The 11,816-nt window shown below is 35.5% G+C and overlaps 2 protein-coding genes across 2 annotated transcripts; one reads left to right on the top strand and one right to left on the bottom strand.

Annotated features, from left to right (window-relative positions):
* Window positions 1-680: 680 nt before the first annotated feature.
* LOC130435615 (zinc finger protein 664-like) lies at window positions 681-4,461 on the bottom strand. Its single transcript, XM_056766367.1, has 3 exons — window positions 4,444-4,461; window positions 3,691-3,979; window positions 681-1,666 (listed from the first exon to the last, which is right to left on the bottom strand). The coding sequence occupies exons 1-3, from the start codon at window positions 4,459-4,461 to the stop codon at window positions 744-746; spliced, it is 1,230 nt and encodes a 409-aa protein (XP_056622345.1). The 3' UTR covers window positions 681-743.
* Window positions 4,462-4,985: 524 nt separating this feature from the next.
* LOC130437587 (zinc finger protein 501-like) lies at window positions 4,986-11,016 on the top strand. Its single transcript, XM_056768953.1, has 3 exons — window positions 4,986-5,532; window positions 5,676-5,979; window positions 9,800-11,016. The coding sequence occupies exons 1-3, from the start codon at window positions 5,374-5,376 to the stop codon at window positions 10,720-10,722; spliced, it is 1,386 nt and encodes a 461-aa protein (XP_056624931.1). The 5' UTR covers window positions 4,986-5,373; the 3' UTR covers window positions 10,723-11,016.
* Window positions 11,017-11,816: the final 800 nt, after the last annotated feature.

Genomic DNA, 11,816 nt, shown 5'->3' with positions numbered 1-11,816 from the left:
GGATGAAGAAAGATAATCAATTATTTTTAACATCATTTTGATATCATACAGCATAATTCCTGCCCTGGATGTTAGCTACCGCAATAACTACATTTATTTACTATGACATGTAAAATTTAGTAAATATAATCAAAATCTCAAGTCAAAAGTAGTAAAACAAGTTAAACCTCATGTTTGATGTGCATCTGGTAAATCTTCATCATCTCCTGTGTTATCTCTTGTATACTGACAGGTGGATTAACATTTACATTTATTCATTTGATAGACACTTTTATCCAAAGCGAGATTTTAGATCCTAGATGTGTGGGATACCATAGTCCAATAATAATACAAAGTAACACCATTGAACAGGTTTCTTCCTACAAGTATTTAGGAGTTTATATGGACAATTTATTATGCGGGTCTTTTCATGTCAACATTCAATGTTCCAGACTGCAGCAGAGACTATACTTCCTGCGAAGGTTAAACATGTGAATAAGAAGACCATGTTTCTTTTTATGAGTCGGTTTTTGAGAGTCTTGATCCCAGGGGATAGCATATACTTATGTATAAATGTACAGAATAATGGAATGTAAGTCGCTTTGGATAAGTTCATACATGAAAAAAAATCATGTAAGATCCAACCTTACCCATAATTTACAACAACACAGATTGAATAAAACAATTTCATAAAAACAAAGTAATTTACTACGACTACATTTATTTCAGCTTATAGACACAGTTTATAGAACTAGTAAAAGACACTATGAATCCAGTTTAGTTTGTTCTTCAGCATGTTTCTTCTGATGAGAATTAAAACTTCCTAAATAAGCGAATTTCCCTCCGCAGATGGAGCAGTGATAAGGTTTCTCTCCAGTGTGAACTCTCTGATGAATAAAAAAAGAACTTGAGTAAGGAAAGCTCTTTCCACAGATGATGCAGTGATAAGGTTTCTCTCCAGTGTGAACTCTCTGATGAATAAAAAAAGAACTTGAGTAAGGAAAGCTCTTGTCACAGATGATGCAGTGATAAGGTTTCTCTCCAGTGTGAATTCTCAGATGAACTTCAAAACAACTACGCCGGGAGAAGGTCTTTCCACAGTGAGAGCAGACGTAAGGTTTTTCTCCAGTGTGAATTCTCTCATGAGTTGTCAGATGAGATTTATGACGGAAACATTTATCACAGCGTGAACACTGATAGAGTTTCTCATTAGAGTGTATTTTTTGGTGCGTCTTTAAAGAACCTGATTCCCTAAAGGTTTTTCCACATTCACTGCACTGATACGGTTTCTCATCGGTGTGGACACACATGTGTCTATTCAGATGAGATTTGTGGTTGAATCTCCACTTACAGTGAGGACACGCGTATGGTTTTTCTCCCGTGTGAATTCTCAGATGAGTAAAAAGATATTGTTTGCTGCTAAAATGTTTGTCACATTCACTGCAGTGGAAAGGTTTTTCTCCAGTGTGAGTCTTCATGTGAGCATTCAGACTAGAAGTGGAGCAATAATTCTTCCGACACAGCTGACAGTGAAAGTGTTTCTCGTCTCTGTGCTCTTGTGAATGAAGTTTCTTCTCTTGTAAGGTAGGAAAGCTGATGTCACATCTGGTGCAGGTGAAGAGTTTCTGTTCTGTGTGTTTTGATGTAGAGGCCGTTTCTCCATCACCACATGAATCACCGCTCTCATCTGAAACAAACACAACAAATGATAACTTTTCACTTAAAAAAAGGAATAATTACAAAATCTGATGTATCTGTGTAAAGACCTGCTTTGGACATGTGAACAAACCAGTGATCGAGTAACTGTTAGACTTTGAAACTTGTTGAAAACGGAATATACAGTTGTCATTTTTACTTTCTTTCATGTAAGGCAGGGGTATTCAATTTCATTTCTAAGAGGTATTTTCTGGCAAACGGAGGTCGGGTTAATATGCTGTATTAAAGGTATGATCTTTTATCGGGCTATTTGTTCTATATTTCTATGTTTTACATTTCGTTTTATGATTAGGCTCTGTGGCTTTAGGGGAACGCCCTCTTATTAGAAGTTTGATCAAAATAATATTTGTAAATAAATAAATAAATAATGACAATTAATATGCTCTCGTCGTAAACATAAAACAAAGTTACATACTAAATTAGCCCTTCCATGCCATTTATACCAGAACAACTTCTATGTTTAAATCATTTCCCAATTAAAACATTGTTTATTACAAAATGTGACCCTGCTGGTGAAAACCCCACAAAAGTCCTTCATAAAATCATCCTACAGAATATTCTGTGAAAATATAACAATATCTTCAATATTGACTGAATAATACCAAAATCTTAGTAAAATTACTGCTTGAAATTAATCTTTGATGCTTGTTATTTAATAATCAATTAGATTATGAGACTTTAGCCTGGGTTTTCACAGGATCACAAATGGTTACATGCTGATCAATAATGCTAGTGTGGATAACAACGTTATGGTTAATAAAATATCACAAATCTAATTGAAAGGTTAGAGACATACAGTAAACAGCCTACGGATACAAATGCTTTAATATTTAATGAATTGTGTTTACTGTTGTGTGTCCATTTGCCTGCTCTGCTTGTCTGCATTAGTTTTGTTAAAGGGATAGTTCAGCCAAAAACTCCTATTTACTCACCCTCAGGCCATCTGAGATGTATGTGACATTTTTTCTTCAGTAGAACCATAAAGAAGATTGTTTGGTAAATCTGCAGCCCTCTCTGGTTCATATAATGGGAGTCTATGGGGTCCACCTGTCTATGAGTTCATAATGCACATCATTCCAAAAAATAAATAAATTTTGCAAAACACATCTAAATTTATATTTTGAGATACCTTTAATCAAATCTATTTTTGTGTGATATTTTTAAATAAATTATTCAATTTTATGAGTATGTTTACATTTCATCAAAGTGGATAAAACATGTAATATTTCTCATTCTTTGGTTGCTACACCATCGTACATTTTCAGGTACCTTCAGTCTTAAAAAGGGTCAAATGACACGGCTAAAATGAATATTATGGTTTGTTTTAGATGTATTGCAAAGTGTATGAACGATTGTAGTTTAAAAAATGCTGTTGTTTTTTCATCTTTGAAATGCGCTGCACAACTTGAACATTCGGATTGTATTTTCTGCAACAGTAAATAAAATGTAACCATTGGTTTTTAGTGGTCTCATCTTTTGACAGGGCAAACAAAGAGGCTTTCTTTTCGCAATGAAACACACAGTGTCTCCACAAAATGGCTGCTGCGGCAACGATACAATTATATTTACAAGTACCCCCACCTTACGTATACATTTGGGCGGTCTTAGTCAAATCAGACCACGAACTGACGTAGACTTGTAGGGGTGTGTGGTTAAACGAGGTGTTTCAGGCAGGTCTGGGTTCGCGTTTGCTTTTAGATAGAATGCATCTTTTGTTCCCACACTTTAATTTGTGCAATTTTACGTGTCAAATTCATGCATGAGCAACTTATAACACAACAAAGACACAGAAAAACATATAACACCTAAGTACATTTTAAAATATCTGATGCATGTTTCATAACCAGTTTATGAAATATTTTGATTTTCTCATCTTGCCAACCTTATTTTATTACTGACCCTAACGCTAATACAACATTAAGAAAAGAAAAAAGTTGAAAATATGTATTGGACACCATACAACAATCAGATCAAATATTAAAGAGGGAAACATACCTGAAGGAATAAAAGGATCATCATCACCATGATTCTCATGTTCATCAGTCTGTTCTTCCTTTACTGTGAGTTCAGTTTTGATCTCCATCAGTTTCCTGCAGTCCATCAGTGTGACAGAACACATGTTCAGTGGTCTGGTGTTCAGGATCTGCTGTTCTCCAGCGTTACAGACAGAATCCAGAGACTCTGTGGAGGTTTGATCAGTAGATTCATCCTGATTCAAGGTGTGATTACTGTCACACACAGTGTCCTGAGCGTCTGTGGGGTTTGACTCGACCTTTACCACAATCTGACAAACACACAACACATCATCAGCACTGGAGCTTTATAGAGAATATATGTGTGATATATAACTTTCATTTAGTTTGAATGACAGAATAAAATCATTGTGAGTGATTGAGGTAAATGATGTTGAATGTGTCCAAACCTCTGTGTTGAGTTCATCTCCTCTTGTCCTCAGCTTTTCCTCCAGTAACTTCACCTCTTTCTTCAGCTGACAGATTTCTGTGATGAAATCATCAATATCCAGCATGGACAGATCAGTTCCCACTGATTTACAGCACATCTGTGACGTCATCGTCAACATATCAACACACACACACACACAACACTGTGTTTAAAACACTAAAGAGAGAAAATCAAAGTGATGTAAACACGCAGCGCTTGATGTTTGTGTTTCTTTCTTTCTTTAGTGGGTTTATCGGCGGACTGAAGAGCTGCAGAGCGACTCCTGCTGGACTGGAGACACATCACACTCAACACTAGACTCATGACGATCATATCATACAGAATGCTTCTCCTCACAAACTAGTTTTAGGGCTGTAAAATCTTAAAATGGTCTCAGAGGTGCGTATTGCAAAAACTGTGATAACTGACTCATTGTAATTTCAAAGCATAATAGTTTTAGTTAAGAAAGTCAAGAGAAGGTCGATTGTATTATTGACTATTTGAGCAGCGTGGGAGTTTAGCAATTGGTTTAGTTTTTCTCATTCTATAGTTGATGTCTTTTGGTCTTGTATGTACAGTATTTGGAGATGTTTTACAGATCAATAACCTTAATTTAATCACAAATACATCAAGAATCAGAATCTCAACAATGGTGAGAATCAACAAAAGAAACTTCCAGCAGCAATGCATGCTGGGTATCAACAAAGTAAACGACTCCCAGCATGACAGGATTAAAAAAATATTTTACATTTTAAATAGACGTATTTAAATATCTGCCCATCCATGTCTAGTGTTGAGTGTGATGTGTCTCCAGTCCAGCAGGAGTCGCTCTGCAGCTCTTCAGTCCGCCGATAAACCCACTAAAGAAAGAAAGAAAGACAAACATCAAGCGCTGCGTGTTTACATCACTTTGTTTTTTGTCTCTTTTTAGTTATATTTAAGGTATGTGCAAGTTTTTTCCCCTGTTTTGCATTGACGCTTTTTGAGTCATTCACAGTTCAAAACAAACGAGAAGAAATGTGAGAATATCGCGTTTTTATCTGACGTGTTATGCAGTCACTGAATGTGTGTAATGAAGATGTTTATATGAGTGTATAGTCTGTCATCTGGTATCTGATCAGTTTTTTATATTTTGACAGACAATTAAATCAAAGTCACAGACTGAACAATTATGTGCAGTTAAGCCGCTGAAATCATAATAAAACAAAGTTTTGAGTTCGTTGTTTTTATGTTGAGATGTTGCCGATGACGTCACAGATGTGCTGTAAATCAGTGGGAACTGATCTGTCCATGCTGGATATTGATGATTTCATCACAGAAATCTGTCAGCTGAAGAAAGAGGTGAAGTTACTGGAGGAAAAGCTGAGGACAAGAGGAGATGAACTCAACACAGAGGTTTGGACACATTCAACATCATTTACCTCAATCACTCACACTGCTTTTATTCTGTCATTCATGTCAAACTAAATGAAAGTTATACATCACACATATATTCTCTATAAAGCTCCAGTGCTGATGATGTGTTGTGTGTTTGTCAGATTGTGGTAAAGGTCGAGTCAAACCCCACAGACGCTCAGGACACTGTGTGTGACAGTAATCACACCTTGAATCAGGATGAATCTACTGATCAAACCTCCACAGAGTCTCTGGATTCTGTCTGTAACGCTGGAGAACAGCAGATCCTGAACACCAGACCACTGAACATGTGTTCTGTCACACTGATGGACTGCAGGAAACTGATAGAGATGAGAAGACAAACCACAGAAGAAGAAGAGCATCACACTGATGAAGATGAGAATCAGGATTATGATGATGATGATGATGATGATTTTATTCCTTCAGGTTTGTTTCCTTCTTTAATCTTTCTTAAACATATTTTCAACTTTTTTATTTTCTTAATGTTGTTTAAGCGTGAGGCAGTGTTCGCACGGGTGCTGGAAATCTTGAAAAAAAAAAAAATTCAATACAGTGTTTTAAAGGTTTTAAAATGCGTGGATTAAAGGGATCGAAACTGCATGACATTTTAATTGATTAATTTCATATCAATTTATCAGTATGTAAAAATAGTTCACTTTTTAGATCAAATAAATGAAAAGTTCTCATTCCGTTTGCCGTTCGCATTAAAAACATTCTGCTCAAGCTTTGCTTGCCACTCTGATACTGCCCACGTGGCGGGCGGCTACATATGTTATGAAGAGTTTAGATGCAAAACCCACTAAAAGCTGCCTACATCAAAAATGAGATTATGATGTTAAGTGAATGCTCTCCACAAATAGTATACGTTACTCAAATAATTTTCCTTCAAAATCCACTTGGCTTAACCAAAGCGACATTGACATATTAAAAGTTCTAATAAAATTAGATGAAAATGACAATTATTAAGTTATATAAAACATTATATTTATTCAGCCAAACAGAAGTGTTTTTATAATATATATAGTATTTTTATCATTTTCAATTGACTTTTCAGCCCACTTTAGCCAACTAAATTAACCAGTCTTACTAAATGACTCAATGAGCAAAGCTCATTCACATCTTGCATTCTCTGTGGTTCAATTGAAATGATTTATTGATCTCTTAAATGGACTAGTGACTGAACAGTTTAGTAGTTTAAATTCATTCGGTTTCTCTGAGGCAAATGCATTCTGTATTCTTTATATAAACATTCTGCTCCTGAAATACTTGTGTAGGAAACTTTTTCCTCGTCAAAGCAGATACCAGGAGACGTTGGGATATCTTTCATAAAGAAGTTCTCTTTATTGTCATCCAAGTTTTAGTTCAGCACAGTGGAGTATATACCTTTCAAAGGGGCGGGAACAAAGCAACATTTAATCAAAGAATGCAAATGCAGTAAATGAATCAGCCCGTTACCGGAATTTTCACAGCCACGATCTCATCAGCATAACAGTGTCATTCATCCATAGGTGCTCATACAATCAGCCTGACAGTATTGCCCATACCTTCACATTCTCATAGAGACAAAGGCTTAGCAGTGCCTTGAGCTTAGCATTCAACTTTAACTTGGGAATCTGCCCAATGGTCAGTGCATAAAGACAAAAGGGTGATTTCTCAGACACCTGGGCTGCCTGACTTTATCTTCTTGGAATGTCATCATCTTTACCTCAAAATGTGAAACACAATGAACATAACTTTCTCATTTTATATACTATTACATTCGCACCTAGATATAACATTTTATACATTTGTAATCCCACACTTGATTACTGTTGCATAGTCTCAACAGGTCAACATTTTAAACATTCAAACATTCAAAATCATAAAAAAGTGTAATACCTCGTTTATTTGTTATTTGTGACCGCTATAAATGGTCGCGCGTCTGTTATAGGATACAAACGCATAATGCATAATAATTGTGCTCATCAATGTATTTTTACTGGGCCGTCCAATCACAGCGCAGGAATGAACCAATCGACACATACCTGTAGACTACAGCTGTATCTCTGTCTTCAATGCAATAGTAAGCCAACCTAGTAATCTAATTGATGTGCGCTTCAAAGATAGAGTACTGTCAAGGATAACCCCAAGCTTTTAACCTGAATTGAAGGAGTAAACAAAGAACCATCAATGCACATAGAAAAACCACTGGTCTCGGACATACTATTTTTTGTACCAACGAGAAGTATCTCCATTTTACTGCTACTAAGCTTAAGAAAATTACTTGCAAACCAAATTTTAACTTTAGAAACAGAGGATTCAGAAGTGGGTTTTGAAGATAAATAAAGCTGGGTGTCGTCATGAAAATGGATACCATATTTCCTGAAAATGGTTCTAAGTGGCAATAAATAAATAATAAAGGACCCAGCACTGATCCCCGTGGGACACCTGCATTGATAATTGAGGATTTAGTTATTATCTGGCCCAATTGAACCAATTGAGTACGACCAGAAAGGTATGATGTGAACCAAATCACAGGAGTTCCAACAATTCCTATGGACTGCAATCTGTCTAAAAGGATTTTATGAGAGATGGTTTCAAATGCTGAGGTTAGATCAAGAAGAATTAATATAGTAAGAAGTCCTGAGTCAGCCACTACTAGTAAGTCATTTGTAATCTTAACAAGGGCAGTCTCAGTTCAATGGTAGGACCGAAAACCTGATTGAAGTTGTTTGTAAAGGTTGTTCGCTGAGATAAGATAATATACCTGTGTCTCAACAATCTAAAAAAATGTAAGGAATAATCAAATTACAAATTAGGACGAAAATGATCAAGATTGTTTGGGTCTGCAACTGGCTTCTTGAGTACTGGAGACGGAGTTGCAGGTTTAAATAAACGAGGAACTGTGCCAGAGATGATGAAGTATGAATGATCTTAGTAATATAAGGTAAAAGAACAGGTAGACAGGCTTTAACTGATGGAGTTGAAAGAGGGTCTAATTGACTGATTTAGATTTCTGACTAACTGTAGTTATTCCATCAACTGTTGAAAGTTTAAAAGTAGAAAGAGTGGAGTTGAGCGACTGTGTAAAACAAAAACCAACTATAATGCTACCTATAGCCTGATGGTATTGTAAAACGCAGAACCTCCTTATTTACTTACGTTTTGTTTCCATTCTTGTAGAATGCATTGCTGTTATCTTAAGCATCAGATTCCAGTAACAGGAAATAGTATTAAAATCATAGCATTTTAATCACTTAATTTTTTCTATGGGAATGGAATGTGTTGGTAAATTATTTAAAAATAATTTCAGGGGGGGGGATACATTGTTGTAACACGCGTTACTGAGATTGAAATTGGTATAATATCACCCAAATGTTATTAGTAATGCATTATATTACTGCGATACTGAAAAAACGATTATATTACTGTAATATCGTTACTTTTGTAATGCGTTACTCCCAACGCTGATGTTGAGGAACATAAATATCTTAATGATCATAATTTATCTTGGACTATGGAGCTTTAATTGTTAATTTTTTGAGAAGGCACTATTTTCTCCAAAACAAAGAAAACAGAACACTTGACAATAGTTTCAAATTGTCCTCGGGTCATACAATTTGAAATGTATAGAATCTTTGTCATTGTTGTGTCCACTGTAATCGCTCTGTCCAACCTGTTATTCAAGTTTCTTTTATCTATCCGTATGGAATTCACAGGTTTTCGCCATTTTTGGTGTTAATTGATCAACAAATCAATTTTAAGATACTGTCTTTGATTTAATTCTGCTTGTGTGCGGTGTTGTTTAAAAAATGGTAAAAGCTATCCGTTTATAAGGAAAAGACACGTATTATGTGAAATGAGTTTTGTATTTCAATAATCACAAAAAGTAATCAAATAAAAATATCAAGTGAAACGTTGCCTGTAGTATAAGTAAAAATTGATACACAATCATATATTATTAGTATATTAGGGGATAATGTGTTTGTCCATAATAAGGTGGATATTTTTTGGATGATATTTTTTCCATAAATTATCAAATTTAGGTGCTTTAGCTAGACCTGTATGCACTTCAAATGAACCCTTAGATGAAAGAAAGTAAAAATGACAACTGTATATTCCGTTTTCAAAGAGTTTCAAAGTCTAACAGTTACTCGATCACTGGTTGTTCTCATGTCCAAAGCAGGTCTTTACACAGATACATCAGATTTTGTAATTATTCCTTTTTTTTTAAGTGAAATGTTATCATTTGTTGTGTTTGTTTCAGATGAGAGCGGTGATTCATGTGGTGATTGTGAAACGGCCTCTACATCAAAACACACAGAACAGAAACTCTTCACCTGCACCAGATGTGACATCAGCTTTCCTACCTTACAAGAGAAGAAACTTCATTCACAAGAGCACAGAGACGAGAAACACTTTCACTGTCAGCAGTGTGGGAAGAATTTTGTCTCTTCTTCGAATCTAAAAGTTCACATGATGTCACACACTGGAGAAAAACCTTTCCACTGCAGTGAATGTGACAAACATTTCAGCTCCAAAGGAAATCTTGTTGCTCATCAGAGAATTCACACGGGAGAAAAACCATACGCGTGTCCTCACTGTGAGAAGTTGTTCAACCACAAACCTCATCTGACGAAACATGTGCGTATACACACCAATGAGAAACCGTATCAGTGCAGTGAATGTGGAAAAACCTTTAGGGAGTCAGGTTCTTTAAAGTCGCACCAAAAAACTCACTCTGATTTGAAACCCTATCAGTGTTCACACTGTGATAAATGTTTCCGTCATAAATCTCAGCTAATAACTCATGAGAGAATTCACACTGGAGAAAAACCTTTCCTCTGCTCTCACTGTGGAAAGAGATTTTCTAACCAAAGTTCTTTTATTTTTCATAAAAGAATTCACACTGGAGAGAAACCTTATCACTGTAGTGTTTGCGGGAAGAGTTTTAATCGTCAGAACATTTTTTCAAAACATCAAAGAACTCACACAGGTGAAAGACCTTATAAATGTTCTCAGTGTGACAAGACGTTTGCTCGTTTAGATGTCCTTAAAACTCATCAGAGAGTTCACACTGGAGAGAAACCTTATCACTGCTCCATCTGCGGAGGGAAATTCGCTTATTTAGGAAGTTTTAATTCTCATCAGAAGAAACATGCTGAAGAACAAACTAAGCTGGATTCATAGTGTCTTTTACTAGTTCTATAAACTTTTTCTATAAGCTGAAATAAATGTGCTCGTAGTAAATTTCTTTGTTTTTGTGAAATTGTTTTATGCAATCTGATCAGGGTCTTAAACAGAACAGACATCTGACAGCAGACATCTCACAGAGGTCTTGCAGATGAGCAAACAATCAGAAAACATGTCTTGCAGATGTAAATACAGACATCCAATAGACGTCTTCTAAACGTGTGCTGTCGGTGTTCTTTGTTTGGTAGGATTTGGGGTTGTAGAAAATCAGTGTAAATCTGTAGAATTCTGGAAACCTGTGAAAAATAACAAGACACCGTTTCCATATTTAACTCATGAATTACATTCAGGATTACACACAGTTCCCGCATGAGACAACCGCATTTACAGAAATTATTTGCGGTGTTTATGGATCAGAACGGCTAATGATGTACCTCACGCACATCAGAAATGAGTCTTCATCTGTAACTTCTTGTTCATGTGACAGAGTGTAGTACATTTTCATGCGCAACCGATATATCACGATCAATATATTCGCGATCAGAATCGCACAATATATATATATATATATATATATATATATATATATATATATATATATATATATTACATTCATGAGTAGTTTAATATTAGTTCATAGTGTTAGTTTCATTTATTTTCAGTTACTAATAAGAATGTTACTTTTCTCTTCTGATTAAATACTGCGCGTCACCTTCAAGTGTTTTTGTGGTGTTTCATGGCAGATATAAAACAACATGCTGATGACACAGCTTCGTGTTCAATGATTAAAACTAAATTGATGTTTCGTTGAAAAAGAAAAATCTTGTTCATTCTCTCCTTTGCTTCCTTCAGCTTCAATCCTGCTTTTAAACTAACGGTCCTGTGTAACGTGTTGACAAAATGTTTATATGCTCTCCTGCTTGTAAGTCGCTTTGGATAAAAGTGTCTATCAAATGAATAAATGTAAATGTTAATTCACCTGTTAGTATACAAGAGATAACACAGGAGATGATGAAGATTTACCAGATGCACATCAAACATGAGGTTTAACTTGTGTTAATACTTTTGACTTGAGATTTTGATTATATTTA

The sequence above is a fragment of the Triplophysa dalaica genome, chromosome 2 (assembly GCF_015846415.1).
Source record: "Triplophysa dalaica isolate WHDGS20190420 chromosome 2, ASM1584641v1, whole genome shotgun sequence".
In the NCBI taxonomy this organism is placed as follows: Eukaryota; Metazoa; Chordata; class Actinopteri; order Cypriniformes; family Nemacheilidae; genus Triplophysa; species Triplophysa dalaica.
The sequence above is the reverse complement of the archived record's forward strand: the minus strand, read 5'-3'. Positions and strand labels throughout refer to the sequence as shown.

Excerpts from the sequence above, each read along its gene's own strand:
- LOC130435615 (XM_056766367.1), bottom strand. Across the intron at positions 1,667-3,690 it reads TGATCCTTTTATTCCTTCAG|ATGAGAGCGGTGATTCATGT; the intron begins GTATGTTTCCCT and ends TGTTTGTTTCAG.
- LOC130437587 (XM_056768953.1), top strand. The coding sequence starts at position 5,374 with ATGTTGCCGATGACGTCACAGATGTGCTGTAAATCAGTGGGAACTGAT. Across the intron at positions 5,533-5,675 it reads GAGATGAACTCAACACAGAG|ATTGTGGTAAAGGTCGAGTC; the intron begins GTTTGGACACAT and ends TGTGTTTGTCAG. Across the intron at positions 5,980-9,799 it reads TGATGATTTTATTCCTTCAG|ATGAGAGCGGTGATTCATGT; the intron begins GTTTGTTTCCTT and ends TGTTTGTTTCAG.